The 21,743-nt window shown below is 35.6% G+C and overlaps 1 protein-coding gene across 1 annotated transcript in view; it reads right to left on the bottom strand.

The window, feature by feature from the left end:
- The window catches only part of LOC138696264 (T-cell activation inhibitor, mitochondrial), a 41,763-nt gene that overhangs the window by 12,270 nt on the left and 7,750 nt on the right, over nucleotides 1–21,743 (bottom strand). The window contains exons 3-8 of the mRNA XM_069820957.1: nucleotides 21,507–21,630; nucleotides 7,524–7,764; nucleotides 6,817–7,037; nucleotides 6,036–6,127; nucleotides 3,701–3,801; nucleotides 3,476–3,619 (exon numbers count right to left, since the gene is read on the bottom strand). Of these exons, the coding sequence (XP_069677058.1) occupies nucleotides 3,476–3,619; nucleotides 3,701–3,801; nucleotides 6,036–6,127; nucleotides 6,817–7,037; nucleotides 7,524–7,764; nucleotides 21,507–21,630 (923 nt within the window). The remainder of the gene's footprint in view (nucleotides 1–3,475; nucleotides 3,620–3,700; nucleotides 3,802–6,035; nucleotides 6,128–6,816; nucleotides 7,038–7,523; nucleotides 7,765–21,506; nucleotides 21,631–21,743) is intronic.

Here is a 21,743-nt window from a genome sequence, read left to right as displayed (position 1 = left end):
TGCAACAGTGAATAGGCAAACCCACGTACTGTGTCCTTACTGGGCTTAACACAAAAAGAACCATACATTTTCCCTGCTACACTGTGTAAATGCTAGTAATGTAGGTCTGGCACACTTTCTCTCTCCTTCCCCCTTTCTCCCCTCCAATTCAGACATATCTCCCTGAGGTAAGTCTATACAGATAAGTCTTTGCATATATGGGGCCCTTAATGAACGCCATTGAAATTAAAAATATATTTTATTTCATGCTGGCATATTAGTAGTGTCTAAAGATACGAAGAAGTTATTAATGCTTACATGTAATTAGTGTTTGTATCTGTTTGGTTTAAATACAGGGTGATTCACGCTAATGACCCACACTTTAGAAATCAGTTCTATGGACCGTATTGAGCATAAAATTTCATATGAATATGGGTCTGTTTATGACTTGAGGAGTTACAGCTGATTGAATCCTAAGAAAGTTTGGAAGCAGATTTTCAAATCTCTCTCCTTTTACTTCATTGCACAGTGGGCCAGAATTCAAATACTGAATTTTTTAATGTTTTAAATAACGTTTTCTCGCTATATAGTCTCGAAGTACTAAAACTGATCTTCATAAATGTGTATGCCATCAATTTATACCTGCGAAATGTCAACAGGGCTGGCTGCTAAAAGTCGCTAAGTGTAAGAACCCAAGCGCCAGATGGTTTATGGTGGTAGTGATGTGAGGGTGATCTGTGTGTTGTTGATGTGGAGAAAAGTACCTTTCTGTGATGGAAGTATTAACAGAAGGTTCGTACTTCCTATTTCCATTATTCATACTTTAATTGTATACATGAAATATTACCATGGATGCGTTAAACATAGCTTTAAAATATTGCGGAATTATGTCTACTTCATTTTAAATTAGAGATATAAAAAATGTTGCACCAGGTGTAACCTTAAAATCTATATCAGATTATAAAGCAATCCTTACAGTTTATTACAAAAGTTAGGATTTGCTTGCATTTGCTTGGCTTTTATTTATATTTGCGTTTTTATTTCAGAGGTAGATCCCCATATCCAGTCTACTGTGACTCAAATGGACTTATACGAGGTGTTGACTACTAAAAAAAAGGTCTACTCAAACTCTCACTGATTTCTTAGTGACAAAATTAGAAATACAACATTGTTCCAAGGATATTATACGATGTGTCGAAAAAGTTGTGCGCACATTTAGAAGTAATTTAGAAAAATGCTTGAAATAGTGCTCCAGGAAAAGGACAGGTTTTTGCGTAAAGATTTGGAATGGTTAGTGAAATCAATGGACCATGGACCTCCTCTTCTCTTCCCTCTACTTTTCTCACATGCCTGGCCGATTACTCCAGACTCTTTCTTCTCTCCATTAATAAATTATTGTCAATATTTTAGTAAAACCTGAAACTTTAACAGGGGAATTAAATACACTGCAAAACTCACAGAGCTAACGGCTTCAAAGCTGGGTACCTGATTCAAATAAAGTGCACTGGTATAAAACTTAACATGGAGGCATGAGATAATTACTCTACTTGCCATTAAAATTTCACTTTAATTCATGTGTCCCCAATTTAAAAGAAAGGATATCAAATTTCCCGAAACAATTCTACAATAAATAAAAACTCTCCAAACGTCCAAGAATTTAATTCCATCCATTTCAGGAGTAGGCAGACCTCAAAAATTGTTTGGAGAAAGTGGCATGAAAACAAGAATTAAACATGTAGGCTACGGTCTCTGAAAGATCAGCATTCTTAAAGTGAATTAGTTCTAGCTACTCAATTATCTTTGTGGGATTCAGAGAAAAGAGATGCAACATATGTTCTACAACAAATCACATAAATTACTCCAAAAAGAGCATGAAAGTATAAGATAGCCTATAATAAATCTCCAGCTTTACCAAGACCATATACACCAGAGAAAGCATTACAGTTTTTAATAGATAACGTCACCAAACGTAAATACAATGTGCAGTGTTACCTATAGGTATACCCAAGAAGCTAGACATTAGAACATTAGGAAGTACTGTAAAGATTATTCAAGAAAATTTTCACGAATTCAAACAATGTAGGATATCTTAAATCATCTTCTTGTAACTCCTGATTCTATCATATAAAGTATTTATACATTTTAAGAAAATAAGAAGAATTCCTTTCCCACTGAAGTGCAACAAATGTTGAAGGAACCCCATACTTATAATACAAGTGAAGACGTGCGTGTGACAAGAGGGAAGGATGATGACGGGGACAAAGCGCAGCTCCAGCTGGAAAAGAAAGAGGAGGAGGACGAAGGAAGATGAGGACGATGATGCAGACAATGACTCCTATTAGAGAATATTGTAAACTATAAGTTCACGAAAAGAACAAGTGATATAATTAAGCAGGGGTGTATACTGGTTAAAGGGTTTGGGCTACCGCTGACCCTATTATTACACAAAATATATCTAACAATTACTTTAATTTAAATTACTATGGTAAAACTAATAATACAAAATTATTACATTATGTTATATTATAAACTTTTTCTTTTGTAATTTCCTTGGGCTACCGCCGGTAGCCCGCAAAATACGCCCCTGTAATTAAGTACCTAGTAGGCTCCATGAAAGTAGTTATTCAAACTCGCACTCATAGCTCATTACTCATACTGGCTTATTATTATTCCATAAGCTCTTAGAAATCATTATTTAGTAAAACAGAATCATTTAAAATTATATTCCATATTTATTTAATTTTTTCCCGCTAGATTTGAATTCTGGCCCACTGTGCATTGCACTTGGCTGCATAGATGTTAATAACGCTTAGCGTTCCATACCTCGTCACGGCTATCTCTAATAAATGCAGCTGATAATCACCAGACCTATCTTTCCTTTCACCCCTGTACTTAACACCTCAGCATAACTATACGTTTAGTTTATGTTCCAATGTTTGTATTACAATGCAAGCAACTCCAAAGCCTGATTCACAGTATGACATTTGGATTTTTACGAATAACTTTCAAACTAATGATAATCAGATCCATGTTCATATATTTTATGCTCAAAATGGCCTGTAGAACTCATTCCTAAAGTGTGGTCAATAGTCGTGAATCACCCTGTATATAAGCTGTAGCTAAAGTAAGGATATTCGACACTGCAATCCCACATTTTCTCGGAATCTGTGCAGGAGGAGGCATCTGTACTACTGCCATTCCATTGTAAAATACATTACATGCAAGTGTTGTGTACTATGAATATATGAACAGTTTTAAACCTACAAGTTGACAATGGCTATACAAGCACAGTGGACTGCAAGGGTAGAACACAAGACTGTGACAATGACCCAAATGCTAATACTTTACATTTTCAATACGATGTCATGCAACCCTTTTAATTTGCTGCTGCAACATGTATGCAAGCACATGGTCTGGTTTTAGTAACACTACGATTGAACATGTGTTGTGCAACTGTCGTATGTTTTCAAGATACAACTCTGTTTTATGAACTTACGTCTCCACTACAAGCTCAAAGTTGCTCAGACTCTGTGGCCATTCTTTAGGGTAGCCCATTCGTCCCTGGTGATCACTGAGTGATGTTGTTAGGCGTCGTAGCTGTTTCTCATAATGCCGGGCCATCACTTTTGGTTGAAACTTTCTGCACATAAAAGTAACTGGTAAGAACCAGTCAACATGTATGGATACAGAAAGTTTCATTCATGGCACGAACCACACACACCTTCGAACCAAGCGAATGTCTCGCAACACTTGCGATACTGCTCTTTCAAAAGCTGGGATCCGGAATAACACTGCATCTTGCTTGTGCACGTTCTTTATTAACTGTAAAGAACCAAATGCTGTGTCAGGCCAATATGGTACGATACCATGATATAACCAGAAATCAAATTGAAAAATATGTCATGAGTGTCATGTATGTATTTAGAAAAACAATTATCTGATATAAACAAAACATCAAAATTTTATCCACTTGATGATTTCTTAATTCTGAAAAATTGATATACTTACAAAGTTGTCATTAATAAATTCATCTGCAAACTTAGCAAAGTAAAATTAAATCTGGTAATGTACTGAAAAATTGCTTGATTGCTAACATTTCAAGATAGGTTAAGCACTCCCTCTTAAGAATTAATTAATTACACCCAATGACAGGATGAGCACGATAACTGGCAGAGTTGAATATTGACATGGACAAGAAATAGTTAGCAATTTTACCAAGAGTTCTTTCATTTGGGAAGAGAACCTTCATGTGTCATAAAACTTACAATTGGGACTTAAAGTTTCTTTCCTATTGAAGGAGATTGTGCTAAGATTTTTGTCGCCTTTGAATATTCAATGCCTTAGCAGCTATGACATCTAACAGCAAGATACCCACTTCTTCAATGAAGACTACTGCATTTAAAAGTAACAATGAATTTAAATAACAGCATGAATAAAAAATATCAGATTGTATAAATCGGTACTTGTCATATTTATCAGTATTCTGTGTGCACATATTTTACAGAACAAATTATGTTTCCATACATACCACGTGAATCATGAGGTCCACCCAACCCTCACACACAAGCAGGTACAGCCAGTTGATGAGCTGTCTGCTGATAAATTATAACCTATTTCTGTACGGATTCATTATCTATAGCTGATGTTTTAAATGAATGATTTACAGTTATTATTCCCTTACATTTTGCCGTTAAACTTTTACACAGAGAAAAATCACACAAATTGAAATACAGGAATCTTGCAAGGCCACAAACTATAACTCGTACTGTGACCAAGAACTTAAAAACTGCAGTAACTGAATAACTGACAGAGTGTGCAGTGTTCTTATCCTGCACAAAAGGAAATAACATTTCAATGGATACCTAGTCACTGTGGTATACCTAGAAACGAGAAAGTTGATAACATTGCAAAACAGGCAACATATTTCCAACCAAGACCTCGTCAAGTGATATCTCTATCCAGTGCCTTTGCTTCAGTAAAGTCTCATTTTATAAACCTATGGATCAACAATTGGCTCTCTTCTGACAAAGGAAAAATTTTACAACAAAAGTAATCAAATGACCTGAAAATGTACAAAAACTTGCCCAGACATGTTCAAACATTATACAAATCTGGCTTTCAGGTAGTAGCTCCCTGTAAAGCAGGTTTGAATAATTTCAAGGAAAAATTGTTCTGGGGCTGGGTATCGATCCCGGGACCCTTCGCTTAGTGCGCGAACGCTCTACCGACTGAGCTACCCCGGGAACTAAACAATGTTCAAACATTTTTAACAAGAGCCAGAACAGGTCACATTGTCACACAACTGTACCTACACTGATTTCACTTTTCTGATACTCCTACTTGTCTGTGGTGTAATAATCATGATGAAGATCTGGAACACATTCTTCTCTACTGTCCATCCATAAGTTAACCACAAAGAAGTAAATTAAAATCATCGGTACCAGTTGCAGAAGACACAGCCCTGCAGTATATATTGACTACACTCCAATTCTGGCTACTAGCAACAGGCATCTATAATAAAAATCGATCAAAATACCCCTCATTTCTCACGAAAAACAAAAACTGAATATACTATAGTGGACTTTATGTTGTCAGCAAACAGCTGGATACATTAAGAAGATTGAATGATTGATTATCCTAGACAAAACATGCATTATTACTTTCTTCCTTAGTCAATTCGGCAAAAAATGGAATCAGTATTATCGTAATATATGTCTCGTAAAAAAATTAAGTGTCCATTAATCCACTGAATACTGACACTCAGTACCTGCAGCTGAAGGAAAATGAGTGCCAGTGCCAGAGCCAACAGAGATCAAGACTTTGTCTAGCAGTCTATTTTCTTAGATCCATTACCCTTAGTTAAGAACAGGTGAAAAAAATTAACGAAGTTAGATAACCGAATCAAAAAATTTTAAAAAGAGTTTATGATATCAATCCGATAATTTTTCGATGTCCAGGAACCAGATCTGCCACATGTCTTAACTAACACAATATACACACACAGGGATCATTCTGGAGCAAACAAGACCATAGCAAACCAGAAGTCCTCTACTTACATCAAGCCAGTTATGCCTCACTTCACCACTATTAAGCATCACGTGGCCGTCCAGGCTAACTCCTGTATCATTTGCAAAGATCAACTTCCTCCCTAATACAAGAAAAAACAGGCTTCATTAAGAAATGCAAACTCTGAAATATACAAAAAATCAAGATGTTATACTTATATCTGTAAGATACAGACATATGGAACTGCACTTGAAAGGGCCACTGAACAAAAAAATTATGTTGTAGACACCAGGGAGCTGATGACAGCACTGAAAACCGCAACTCAAAATATCAAATGGTTCTCAATATATGAGTGAAGGAATCTCGTCCACCGTTGCTGCTGGCATCACACTGCTGCACTCAAGGCTTGCGTTGTGTAAGCTCTCAACTGCTTCACAGTTTATTATGAAATGAAAAATGGTATTTTCGCGATCTGGACATGTATTGGTGTAGCCTATGTAATAACGAGATTAACTAAAGCAAGAATGAACTTGCTGGGGGTATAGCACAGCAATGTGATGTCACATGCATTGAGAGCATCCAGGTTTAGGGGTATGTTACTTGGAAACCATCAGTTGTAGAAAGGTCTAGTTTGCACCATTATGTGTATAATTAAATGTATGTTGTTTAGAATATATCATCCCAGAATGTGATTTTTTTGTTCAGTACCCCTTTAACTTACGAACTACTGATATGAAAAGCAGCACTCATTTTTCAATGCACTTACATAGCAGTCAGCCACAAGAGGCCACTCTCAACTCGTAGGACGTCAGTCATATGGACTACACTCACCCTGCAAGGTGTGCATAATATCAGGGTGATGGCGTGAAAGTGCCTGGAAGCTCAGCATACATCCACGGAAATGCGTCACATTCCAGCCGCAGTCCCACAAGACACTCTGGAGACCCAGCGAAGCGCACAAAGTTCTCTGTAGCCGTACAATCTCATCACGCACTGGCTGACAGGCAGCCAGCTTCCGCAGTGCTTCCTCCACATTGCTTTCCAGCCAGATCCTGCCACACAATGCATAACATTATGCAAATCTGGCTTTCAGCCACAGTTCCCTGTAAAGCTGACTTGAATAATTTCAAGGGAAAAATTGTTTCAGGGCCAGGTATCGAGCACGGGACTTTTGGTTGAGTGTGTCAATGCTCTACTGACTGAGCTATGCAGGAACTATACCAGATTGTGTATAATACACGGTACTGTTTGTTAACAGAAAATCACAAATTTAAGTCGCAGAAAGTGTGCACTCAATGCTGGACTCTGACGTTCTGTCAATCCACTTGAAGTATGTGGATATAGGGGAATAATTGAGCTAGAGTCTGGTATAGTTTCTGGGTAGCTCAGTCGGCAGAGCATTGGCGTGTTCAACTGAAGATCCTGGGTTCGATACCCGGCCATGGAACAACTTTTCCCTTGGAATTACTCAATGCATAATATTGTAACAAACTGTGATACCTGCTATAGAATCACAATGGTAGACTCCAGTTACTTACTTGAGTTTTTCTGCATCTTTTGCCTTTTTGATCTTCTTCTTGAGAATCACACTTCCATACACTGGGTCATCTTCCTCAAATTTTATTTCCCTAAAATCGAGATGCTCAAATTTTGGTTTTTCTGCTGGTGGTTCAATATTGTCTACATAAGTTGTCGGCAAATCACATGACTTTAAAATCGATAATACAGTTTTTCGTAAATCTCGTTGCACTAGACTGATTCTGACTGAACGAAATGTTCCTGCAATGGATACAAACACAAGACAAACTGTTATTATACAAACCAACTTATATGTTATGTTACTGTTAACAAAAAAGTAACAATTTTAGCACTAAACAGTATGCAACAAATAATATAGATGCCACACCAATATAATATATGTATATAGTATATTACATATTCAGATATTGAAGATTTTGTGCTGGAATATGTTCTGATAGGTATGACACAAAAAAAAAAAACATGCCAAATATCTGCCAGTATGAAAATAAGAATAAAGATCAATAATAGACAAGTCTTGTAAACTGACTGACTTATGACACATGAAAGATTAATAAATCCTTAACAAAACTGTTCGGCATATAATGCTAATATACTGTGTAATGACAAACTTAACTTCAGCTTAAGGCAGCTTCATATGAATACTTGCCAGAATATTAACCAAATACTACTAAGAAAACTAAATTACAAGATCACTAAACATTACAATTGTGGAAGGCAAAATGGAGATACCAAGAGATAATATAACACTACAATATAACTGATTTCTAGTCACATGGCAAATGAAATGAAATGCATTCCCGGTACTTTATATACATTAATTCATAAGTAAAGTGTAAATATTAGATGGGTGTAATGTAGCAGTAAAAAAGAAGACTAAAATGCCTTGTAACACTTTCCTGAAAGTGCTTTAGTTCCGAGTTACGTTGCAGTAAAATGGTTAGGTCATGGAGGACCAGTTGGTTTGACCAGCCAGATCACCAGACATGAACCCCCTGGACTTCTATTTGTGAGATCATCTGAAGTCACTAATGTACGTCACTGATATTCCAGACGGCAGAAGTGCAGTGACGAATTGAATGTAGCTATAAAAGTTTCCAGAGTTGAACAGGTGATGTTATAAAATAACTAAGGCGATGAGCAATCTCTGTCTACAAGATCAGGGAAATCACTTCAAACAATTATTATGTACAGTAGAACCTCACTAATTCGGACTAATTGGAGGAAAATCCAGTCTGAATTAGCGAAAGTCCGAATTATAGAGAATTTACTGAAATAGGATTATTTCGACAATAATTGAAAAAATTGTGATATTATATAGTTATTTAATTACTAACTTAGTAGTTCATCATTTTATTTCAGAAATATATGGAACACAAAAGATTAATTTTAAAAAAAGAATGTGTTTACAGTTCTTCAGTCCAAGTCAGTTACTGCACAGAAAGTACATACTGTAACTAGCTTTTACAGATACTTATGGAACAAAATATTAATTAAAAGAAAGGAACGAGTTTCAAGTTCTTTAGTTCAAGTGAAGTATTGCACAGAAAATACTAGCTTCGAAATTTTCAGACTATGATTTAAAGAAAGAGGTAAATGTTGTATGTGTCTCTTTGCAACTGCTGTTCTTTAAGTATAGGGCCATTCCATGTCAAATCAACACAAAAAAGTGGACTTTTCAACCCGACCACCTCAGATTTTCATTAAATTTGGTGGGATGGTAAAAAACCTTAAATTAATTAATTATGTAAAATTTTAGCCCTCAATAGTGCACGATATCCATACAGCAATTCTGTCAATACGAGAAAAAATGTAAAAATGTCGCATACTATGTCAACAAAAATAATTCATAACTTCTCTTCTAATTGAGGTAGAATCTTAAACTTGGGATTATTTTAAAGCTAAGGGATCATACGTTTCAATAAAAATAGGTTTGCATCAAGATAATGAATTCTTTATTGAATGGTCACGTGAAACACATTTTAACATTGAATATCTATAAATGCGGCACACAAATTATTTCACGAAAAATGTATGTTATACAGGTAAGAGTATTCTCCCCTTGGTGTAAGTTTCATTTTGGAAACGTTTCAGGAATATCAGTAAATAAATACAGTACCTGGCCACATTATTATAATCACTCACATTTTTACTATACTTTACATATTACTTCCTCATTTGAACTCTGGTTTCCTTTCTTAAGCAGAATTCACATTACATATTTAATTTTTAAACAATATTAAGTACAATTACAATTATAACAATGTTAATTCAAGAAATATTGATAAATAACCAACCACATCTCATTTTTACAGAAATTTCAGTATTTCGTACGACCTCCTTTGGCTTTAATTACAGCTTCAATTCTCTTTGGCATGCTTACAAAACACTTCTGTATTATTTCCTGGATCCTCTCATTGTGATTCCAAACATGTATCAGCCTTTCAATAAGTCGAACTCTGGTAGTAATAAATTCTTTTGTCATCTCTCTTTTTACGAGGGCCCAGACGTTCTCAATGGGATTCAAGTCCGGTGAGTTTCCTGGCCATGGCAAAAGTGGAATGTTTTTGGAAGCCAGAAACGTTTTGACTCTCCTAGCAATGTGGCAAGGTGCACCATCTTGCATAAAAATATATTTCTCCCCATTTGGGAACCATTCGTTCAGCTGAGGGATAAGCCTGTTTTCCAATACCTGGATATATTGATCTTGTTTCATTGTTCCCTGAACAATGTAGAGTCGTCCTGAACCTTTGCCTGATATCACAGACCATATCATGACTGATATTGGGTGTTTAACTGTGTTAACCAGGCATACAGAAGCAAAATTTTCTCCCTTTCGTCGACGAACAAACATTGCTTTGTCCATCAAACTCTGAAAGGTTGATTCATCGGAGAAGCAAACCTGAAAATTGTCAAAGAAACTGATAAAAACTCTAAATTTTGTCTTTAAGTATTAAATAGTTCATTACTGGTTAATATTAAGAAATTACATATAGGTTTGCTTCTCCGATGAATCAACCTTTCAGTGTTTGATGGACAAAGCAATGTTTGTTCGTCGACGAAAGGGAGAAAATTTTGCTCCTGGATGCCTGGTTAACACAGTTAAACACCCAATATCAGTCATGATATGGTCTGTGATATCAGGCAAAGGTTCAGGACGACTCTACATTGTTCAGGGAACAATGAAACAAGATCAATATATCCAGGTATTGGAAAACAGGCTTATCCCTCAGCTGAACGAATGGTTCCCAAATGGGGAGAAATATATTTTTATGCAAGATGGTGCACCTTGCCACACTGCTAGGAGAGTCAAAACGTTTCTGGCTTCCAAAAACATTCCACTTTTGCCATGGCCAGGAAACTCAATGGACTTGAATCCCATTGAGAACGTCTGAGCCCTCATAAAAAGAGAGATGGCAAAAGAATTTATTACTACCAGAGTTCGACTTATTGAAAGGCTGATACATGTTTGGAATCACAATGAGAGGATCCAGGAAATAATACAGAAGTGTTTTGTAAGCATGCCAAAGAGAACTGAAGCTGTAATTAAAGCCAAAGGAGGTCGTACGAAATTCTGAAATTTCTGTAAAAATGAGGTGTGGTTGGTTATTTATCAATATTTCTTGAATTAACATTGTTATAATTGTAATTGTACTTAATATTGTTTAAAAATTAAATATGTAATGTGAATTCTGCCTAAGAAAGGAAACCAGAGTTCAAATGAGGAAGTAATATGTAAAGTATAGTAAAAATGTGAGTGATTATAATATTGTGGCCAGGTACTGTATATCAATGTATTGGTTTGTAGCACTTAAACCCATCTTACACCAACACTGCATGTACGCGAGTTCGTACTTGTCGGAATATCTGCGTCATCGATCAGTCAGGCCATCATGAGTGGCAGTTCATACAGTCTTCAATTTATACGAAATGTGCGATCTGTTTCAAGTGCAGTGTCGTTAGTTTTTGTAGTATGTGGTAGTTTTGTGCGATGTAATGGAATCGCGTTTTAAGTTATAGGCTTATGTTTGCTGCAATCCCTTCGAGAAATCAGGGCATTGTAATTAGAGGAAAACTTTAAGAAGTGTTATATCGTGGATGCTTCATGTATTTTCTGATTTAAAACAGGAACAAAAGGTGTGCGCTATGTGTCGCAAAGGAATAAAAATATAATATGATGCTATTACGCAGAATCCTCAGAATGACTCTAGTAATGAAGAATACGTCGATTCTACAGCAAATGTAAGTTCATTAAATAAAAGTCTTTTTGACCAAGGTATGTTCCTTATTAAACAGAAAAGGCTACAACAAGAGAATTCTGAAATTTTGTCTCAGTTGCAGGAAAATTTTCAAAATTCAGGTAAAAGTGAGAAAATCACCATTTTAACACTACTACCTAAAAGCTGGAGAGTAAATAATATAAAAAAGAGTTTCTTTCAGCATTCGAATACATAATTCGGAAAGCCAAAGTCCTGGCAAAGGGAAAGGGAATTTTGTGTTCACCAAATCCGAAACCTGGAAAACCCTTGCTCGCGGCTGTTGTCGGTAAAGTTAAAGAATTCTGTTGTTCTGATGAGATAAGCAGAATGATGCCTGGTAAGAAATATTTGTTGTGATTAAAGAATCAGGGAGTAAATCACATGAGTAGAAATGAATTATATGCAGTGTTTAAAAATTCTAACCCTGAAATGAAGGTAATATTCTCCAAATTTTCAGCTCTTAGACCAAGAAATTATATTCTAGCTGGAGTTAGTGGAACTATACTGTCTGTGTTTGTGTCCTTATCAGAATGTATAACATATGTCGATCCAAATTCCTGGATAGACGAGGATAGACGACAGATGCTTCGGAAGAGACGGAATCCACCTAAATTGGAGGGGAGCTGCAGACATGGGATCCCTCTTTGCGTGGGTAGTTACTACAACATGGCGGGGCGGGATCGAGGATCCAACAGCGGGCAGCGGCACCGACGGACCATCAGTGGACGGCGGGGGCGTGGGACTACCGGTGGTCAGCGGGGGTGAGAGTCTACCTGCGGGCGGAGGGGTCGAGGGACTACCAGCGGGCGGTGCGGTCGAAGACCTATCCGCGGGCGGCGTAGACCTGCAGTGACGGCGAGGTGCCACGGGGATTCAGAATGTACAAGTAAGGACAGGCCTACTAAGACTACTGCAGGTTAATTGCCGAAGTATTAGAAATAAACTTATTCCGTTTTGGAACTTGGTCGATGTTTATAATCCAGATGTAATAATTGGGACGGAATCATGGCTTAGGGAAGACATAAATGACTCGGAAATTTTTAGGTCGGATTACAGAGTCTTCAGAAAGGATAGAAGTGAAAAGGGAGGGTGAGTGTTCGTTTGTACTAAGATAGAAATAAGTAGCAATCTTCTGTGGATACATGAGGAAGTTGAAATATTGAATGTTCAGATAAGAAATGGGCGGGAAACCTTAGATGTAATAGCATGTTACAGACCACCCAGTGAATTAAACAATTTAACTTTGCACAAACTAAATGAATATCTTAATACAGTATCAGAAGACCGAAACGTAGTAAATGCTGGGGATCTAAACCTCCCGAAAATTAACTGGAACAGGATTTCAGGTACAAATTCAGATGCACAGACCCTTGTTAATGAATTGATCTGGCGTAAAGATTTCATGCAGGTAGTAAATGGTCCGACGCGTGACAATGCCCTCTTAGATGTTTACCTACTAAGACCAGTCTCTCTCTTTGTCAACTCTGAAAGTCTTCATAAAATAAGTGATCACAATAGCGTCTTATTAGAAATCTTCTGGGAAAACACAGTAAATCCGAGGTCAAGTCCACTGTCTGTCTGGAATTTTAACAAAACCGATGTCCATGAATTACAAACGTTTCTACGACAAAAGCATGATGACTTTCTAAGGACTGAAGGAAATATGGAAAATGTGTGGCATAAATTTAAGAGTATAATTTTCGAGGCATTAGTAAAATGTGTACCTTCTAAAATAATTAAGAAAAATCCGGACCCAGAATATTACACTAATTATATTCGCTACTTAAAGAAAAAGACAAGGCGCGCATTTAGCAAACGTAAACGAAGCCATGAGCATTGGGAAAAATATGTCGAATTAATTAAGAAACTTGAGTGTGAAAAAAGGTTAGCTCAGGAAAATTTTCTAAAAACTATTTTAAAAGAAGATGAAAGTAACAATTGGAGACAGTTTTATAATTATGTACGCAGGAGAAAAGGAAAAAACGAAGGAGTAGTGCTTTTACGAAATCAGAACGGAGAAAGTATAACTGATGACAAAGAAAAGGCCGACTTATTAAATTCCTATTTCATTTCGGTTTTCAATAATAATAATAATAATAATAATAATAATAATAATAATAATAATAATAATAATAATAATAATAATAATCCCGCTGATAGGAGTGGTTGTGTCACAGACCGTGAATGTGAACCAAATTCGACTTTCAAAATAACTTCCAAAGGGGTTAGAGAGAGAATAACGAAATTAAAAAATCGGAAGTCTCGAGGACCAGATAGTATTGCTACAGAGATTCTTAAATTAGGTTCCGAGGCCATAATTCCATACTTAATGCGTATATTTCATGTTTCCATAAACAATGCAGCTATTCCATGTGACTGGAAATCAGCTATAGTGGTACCCATACATAAAGGTGGAAATAAATTAGATGTTGGAAACTACAGACCGATTAGCCTTACATCTGTCGTATGTAAAGTCATGGAGCATTTGATATCGGATTATATTCGTCATGTTCTAAATGCGAAAGACTGGTTTTACAACCGCCAGCATGGTTTTAGGGAAGGCTTCTCATGTGATAGTCAAATTACGTCGCTGGTTCAGGATCTAGCTGAAGAGGTAGATAGAGGCGGAAGAATCGATGCAGTTGTGATTGATTTTTCGAAAGGATTTGATTTGGTGCCACATGACATATTAATAGATAAGTTAAGTAGGCTAGGAATAGATAAAAGAGTAGTGCTATGGATCCAAGAATTCTTAAAAGGTAGAACCCAGAGAGTTAGAGTAGGTCATGAAATATCGGAAATTGGAAATATAAGTTCAGGGGTGCCACAGGGCAGCGTTCTGGGTCCATTACTCTTTATAATATACGTAAATGACCTATGCCAGAATATTACATCAAATATGAGGCTATTTGCAGACGACTGCATTATCTATAGAAAGATTAGAAATAATTCAGATGTAGATGCTATTCAAACAGACTTGAATAAAATTTATAACTGGGCGTTAAAGCATAGGATGAAAATAAATGGTTCTAAAAGTAAATCTATAACATTTTGTAAAACCCGAGAGGAAACTAGTCTTAATTACGAATTCAGTGGTGTTGTAATTCCGCAAGAACAATGTTGTAAATACCTAGGAGTGTATTTAAACTCCAAACTTTCTTGGGGAGAGCATGTTGATAATGTTACGGGTAAAGCATGGAGGGCACTTCACTTTATTATGAGAATCTTGAGAAAGGCTAGCCCCAAATCGAGGGAAATAGCATATCTAATGTTAGTGCGACCGTTAATGGAATACGGAACTACGTGTTGGGATCCCTATAGAATATACCAGATAAATTCCTTAGAAAGAATCCAGTATAGGGCAGTGAAAGTTGTTAAAGGTAAAAGAGAAGATGGAAACGATACGATAAAAGAACTTAAATGGGAAACTTTGGAAAACAGACGTAGGAAAACTAGAATAACATCATTGTATAGAGCACATCTAGGTCAGAAAGCATGGGTAGACATAACTGCTAGGTTAGAAAAGCCAACGTACTATGGTAGAAACGATCATGATTTTAAAATCAAATGTAGGAAACAGAAAACGGATGTAGGTAAATTCTCATTTTTAAATAGAACTATAAATGATTGGAATGACCTACCTGCAGCGGTCTTTGAGGGCTGTCCTTCCTTAAGGAGATTCAAGAATAATTTAAAAAGTTGTATATAAAGTGAAAATTAAAATTAAGGTGACATTCAACATTTAATTTTTTAAGGTGACATGTATTTATCTAGGCTGACGAGTTTACTTCCTTGGTTTGAATTGTAAATTATTTAAAAATAGCGTGTAAGAGGGCCTTAGACTAGAAATGTTTAGTTTAAATGTAGTTCTGTTTATAAGTATGCATAAGGATGTAATTAGTTGACTTATTTGAACTGTTGTATCAGTGAAGCGAGGTCAGTCAGTGAAGTTATGGTTTTACAGTGCAGTGAATAGTTCCGATCAGTGATAATTTATAGCGGCAATGAAATGTGTTCTATAGTGTCAGTGAAATGTGTTACAGAGTGTCAGTGAAATGTGTGCTAATGTGTCAGTGAAATGCGTCATAGTGCCACTACAGGGAATGAGATGAGAGTAAAGTGAAAGACTATTGAAACTTATGTAGGACCTATAGATAATTATGTAGGTTGTATTGTAAAATTAGGTATTTTATTTTAAGTTTTATTATTATTGTGTTAAATTGTATTGTGTATTATTATTGTATTGTGTGAAAATTGTATATGTGTTGTAAAATTGTATTGTGTATTGGTTATCATTTTATTGTATATTGTTAATATTGTATATACCACTGCCACCAGGTGCTTGCCCACTTGCAGTGTAAATAAATACATACATACATATGCCGGAAGCAATTTATTAAAGTTTCAAGTCTAAGTGGAAAATTTTTCTTTATACCTCCCAACTTATCAACATTTCTTGGCTACTATGGTGTGCAATCCTCCTCATATAAATTGCTTGTTCAGGAAATGTACAGAATGTCCTGAACCATTCAAAATAAGAGAGGGTTTAGAGAAATGTTTCGAATAAAACTTCAGTGAATCAGTGACCTACAAGCAGTGGATGACGACTGACCGATCAACGCTTGAGACCATAATGAAACCCACAGACAAATTTTTCGACTGTCTCTTGGAGAAACTTGGTGATTTACTGATTCACTCATTTATATCATCTGAACAAAGTAAGTTTCTACGTGATATGAAATCATTTCTACAGCCATGCCAGCTTGTTGTGTTATGCGACTTCGCTGAAAACTATTATTTCGTAATCCAATATGAAAGTCAATCATATCACAGGACTAATGTGCAGACAACCATTCATACTTTCGTAATATATTATAACGAATCGTCATCCGATACAGTCTCTATTAAAAATCTGGTAATAATTTCACATTGCCCGAAATATGACACTACAGCTGTACATCTGTTTCAAAAATATCTAATGGAGTCATTAAAACAAACATCTGTAATTCACCACAAAAATTATGTATTTCTCCAAAGGATTCTCTGCTCAGTATAAAAATAGGAAAACATTTCCTGAACCTCACATTACATGAAGAAGATTTTGGATTTCCAACAGAATTGCATTATTTTCGCATATCGCATGGCAAAAGAGCATACGATGTTGTAGGTGGGACACTTAAAAAGGTTTGCAGCTTGTGCTAGTTTGCAGAGACCATCTGATAAACAAATAACTACACCTAGGGAATTGTACGACTGGACAAGGGATCATCTCCCAAACATTAATACTGTTTATGTGACTGAAAAAAGCTATACTGAAGAGGAAAAAATGCTTGCTCTTCGATTTGCAAAATCCACCGCAGTGTCTGGAACACACCTTTCATACAGTCCTGCTGTTTAGGATAGGTATTATACTTGCTAAGCAGTTTTAAAACGCAGCTGAAACAACGCAGCATCTTGTCTGGAAAGATGATCAGGCTATTTCATCTCAGCAATGAAAGGTAAGCATTTCTTACAGAACTTCAGGTTTAACAAAATCCATGTGACAATAATTTATTTGAGGTAATAATTTAAAAAATTCGAATTATGTACTACAAGTTAAATTACATAGCGACATTCAAGAATATAATCAAATATAATTAAATACAACGAATGTGTGGGACATAATTATCGCGACTTATACGGTTACCTTACGCTTGTAGTGACATAATAATTTTTATATTTGTAACCAATGATGATTCCAAGTTGAAACTTATCAGTTCATTATATGACTAACTGAGGCGTACTATATATTTTTTTCTTTAAAATAGAAGATCCGCATTTTTAAATATGAATATATGAAAATTGTTTCACCATGTTTTTTTAGTGTAATTGAATACATGCAGAAAACAATATAAGCAATAAAAACTATCACATATTAAGAATGTATCACCCAATTTTCGTAAATTTATCTGGAGACGTTGTTGAGATACATAATTTTAATTGAAGTGGCGTGCTTACAAAAATATGATTTTTCTTCATGTTTGAAACGCCACTGACAGAAAACGAAAAGCACAGGACATATGAAACTCGGCAGTTTTAGTTAGCTCGGCAGGTAAAGCAAACCCTCAAATTTTGAAAGAAATCTGAGTCGGTCGGGTTGAGCGCCTTGTTGATTTGATATGGAATGACCCTATATCATGACACATTTCCTTTAAGGCAAGATAAAATTTTTATAGTTCAGATTATAGGCCACATATTCAATTAATGTATCCAAACGAATCTTATGTTGGATAATTTGAATTTATTACACAATTTTTTACTCACTGCATTCATTTCTACCTTCAATGTGTGAAATATTAATTTCTAAGCACCTGTGAAGGGGAGGAAAAAAAAAAAGAACTGTCCAAATTATCGTGAATTCCCAATTAGTGAAATCTGAATTAGAGGGGTTTCACAACACAATACATAGTAATTTTTGTAAACTTCTTGAAAGAAATTACTTTCAGTGTGTGTTGAGTTTGTTACTGCTTCTTTGCCACATAACTCTGAAACAAAGTACTTTCAACAAAAGTGTTATAGGACATTTTAGTCTTACTTTTATTGCTGCATTACAACCATCTAATAGTTACACTTACTTATCAATCATCCAATATAGTTGTCTAAATCAGGCCTGTACAAACAGCGCTCATTGAGTGCGGCTGCTCCTTTGGAGTGGGAGAGCCATCCAAACAGCTCGCCAGAAAGTTACGTCAGAATGACGTATGCCTGCTGTAAGTAGAGGACAGTCCTCGCAGCTATCTGGTGTAGTGTGTATTACCAGTAGCTATTTGCCTATCTACGGCTACATAATGGAGGAATCTAAAAGACGGAAAAGTGATCATCAGGCAAATTCTTTCAATATTGCATGGGAAAATGCTTATTTTTTCACAACAGCTGGAGTCAATACTTATCTGCCACAAAAGTTTGAAAGAAAGAGGAAAACATAATATAATGCGTCATTACTAGTCCACACATAGAGATACGATGGTTTTGTTGGTGAAGATCGCAGTAAAAAGGTTCAGGAGTTGAAAGTTGCATTATTACATGAGGTAGGGTACATTAGAATTTATTAATCTTCAACAATTTAAATATCTCCCTTCAGGGAAAAGGCCAGCTCATTGTTAATATGTTAAATAAATTATGGGATTTTAATTGTAAACTCACACTTTTCGTAAGTCAGTCTCGGGAAGGTAATATGGCTCATTTTCGAACGATAGAAACTGCTCGTGATGAAGCCATGTTAAACTAATATGTGCAAATATTAATTGAAATTCAAAATGACTTTAATTCTAGCTTCCAAGATTTTGTCTTAATTGGAAAGAAGTTTAAAGTTATAATAAATTCCTTCAACACCAGTTGAAACAGTGTCATACATAACATTTAAGTGTGCTTAAATGTGACAGGCTCAAAATTCCGGCACAAGGGCGACACTGATATAACCTTGGCAGTTGCAAGCGTCGTTAAATAAAACATAACATTTAACGATTTACAGATTGAGTTTTACAAGACTAAACCTTAGCTATAATATCTATAACTGCACAGGCTGGCTGTGAAAATGATTGCTATGTTTGGCTCAACATTTATATTTGTGAGCAACTGTTTTCTATAATAAAATTTAATAAAGGCAGGCATCGAACATCTGTAACTGATGTTTCATTACGATCAGTAGGTCTACTGTTCCTTTCAGCTGCCAACAGCATAAAACCCTGTTTTGATGTACTGATAAATAAAAATATAACAAAATGATATTGTACATTTAAGTAGCTATAGAGTTTCTATTATTTCTGTAAAATAAATATTTCTTTATTAATTAATAATAGTCTAAGATAGTTTTGTAAACACTGAACGGGAATTCATTTCATGAACATCTTTTGTGTACATTTTGTACGAGATCACCCCTTCTTCCTGTCCACCTTTATAGAGTGCAGCCAATATCTGCATTCCGCTTATGAGCTGTGAGCCGGCTCGGAGAGCGCAAACCTTGTGCAGGCCTGGTCTAGATTATGTGTAATAAACCTTATTTGTTAATTTATATGCACAAAACATTAAATAAATATACAAGTTCAAACTTTCCCAAAAATACAAAATTCCAAAAATCATGAGATAATGTGGGTTTGTGTTGACACATCACAACCTCTAAGCTCTGAAATTCAGTCACACTATACAGTTAGGGTTCAATTTGTACAATTTCGTAACACTGCACCAAATGGTGAAGGTTGTGTTTCAACATAATCTTAATTTAAGAACATTTTGTTTGCTCTTGCGAAAAGTTCGTTAGCTGACCATCTGCATTATGAATGGTCCACTATTTTGCTACGAGATTCTCAATGTGGGAAGGAAGGAAACCAAATAAAAAATTTGTTGGCTTTCTGAAGAGCAATGTACAGAGAGCTGTGGATTCTAGACGCAACTATTAAAACATTATAAAATTGAATTTTTAAACGAAATACATATTATTATCAATTAAGCTCATTTTCTCATTAGCATAGCCTTCGACTCTCTTACTACAGGCATTTCTCCATCTTTACTGGCATAATGCTTGGTAGTATACAATGATTATGTCCAATAATGGAACTCGTCACTAGCATTTACAAAAGGCAAGATAAGTAGATAGTTCAAACAATTTATCACTTTCACTATGAAAGATACGTTTGAGTTCAAATAGTTATCCAGGACATGAACAAAAAATTACTAAATTAACTGACATGTATGCATATTAAATATTTATTTGACTCATCCACATTACTTTATCTAGAACAATATCATACAGACTAGACTTTAGCATAATATATCATTAACTTTGTATAATCTGTTACCAAAAATTTTAGAACTTATTATTTTAAAGTATAAAAATAAAATTCAATAATACATTTCAGATTTGACACATATTCATTATTTTACTTTTGTCCAATGGCAGGGCCTTTAACTTGTCATTATAAGCTCCAACTTCATGGGTGTGTTCACAGATATCGCTAGTGCCAAGAAGCATAGACCACTTAGTTCTCCAAAAACTATTCAGAGTACACCACTAGTGATGGATCCACATTACACTCGGGATCTGAACCCAGGTGCCTTGCCTTAAAAGTCTAATGGCCTAGCACTGAGCCACCATGGCAGTTTATTATATGATGTTTATTTTGGACATATTATATGTTTTTATTTGTATGTTCAAATGTAACTTACAATATGAAACAATCTATTTTGACATCTTAAAACACATTCAAAATACAAGACATTTTTTCAATTCATAGCATATCTTAGTGCTTTCTGCTTGTGCTCATTAATAACACTACCGTACTACTAACAGACATGTTTCCATACTTTCTGTGCACTTAAGGTCTCATATTAAACTAGGGTTGTAAACTTTTTTTGAAGAAAATACGGGAGAATAAGAAATCGACAAAATTTCGCATAGAAAGTAGACAAATTATTCGTTTCAGTTATTAAAAAACTTCATTCTACAGTTCGGCAGCTAGGCTTAAATTAAGAGTATTTTGAGACAGATTTTGTCTCATGTAATAGTTGAAATCGATGCAGTTTTCAGCTCTGATATAATGTCTACAATGAAGTTATAACTGCCACTGCAAAGTAACTAAGTGGTGGTAAACTGAATAAGAATCATAGAGAGAGAGAGATATTCTTAAGACACTACCCCCTTACTGTCCAGATAGCTATCAGGCATTTAAAGGCACTGTATGTAATCACCTTTAACTGTGGTGTCACGCTGATTGCGCAGATAGAATGTGACAATGGTGGGCTGCGTGGGGCGGTTATGCTGCAAGGTTTCGATGTAAGAACTTAGCTGCTTCAAAGAGTTTTCATTGACAGACTGTAACAGAAACAAAAAAAGATATAAATTATCAAAACATACATACATAATGCATACATATATACATACATGTGTTCTGCCCACGTGCAGGTCTTTCACTGCAAACTCAGCAT

The sequence above is a fragment of the Periplaneta americana genome, chromosome 3 (assembly GCF_040183065.1).
Source record: "Periplaneta americana isolate PAMFEO1 chromosome 3, P.americana_PAMFEO1_priV1, whole genome shotgun sequence".
NCBI lineage: Eukaryota > Metazoa > Arthropoda > Insecta > Blattodea > Blattidae > Periplaneta > Periplaneta americana.
The sequence above is the reverse complement of the archived record's forward strand: the minus strand, read 5'-3'. Positions and strand labels throughout refer to the sequence as shown.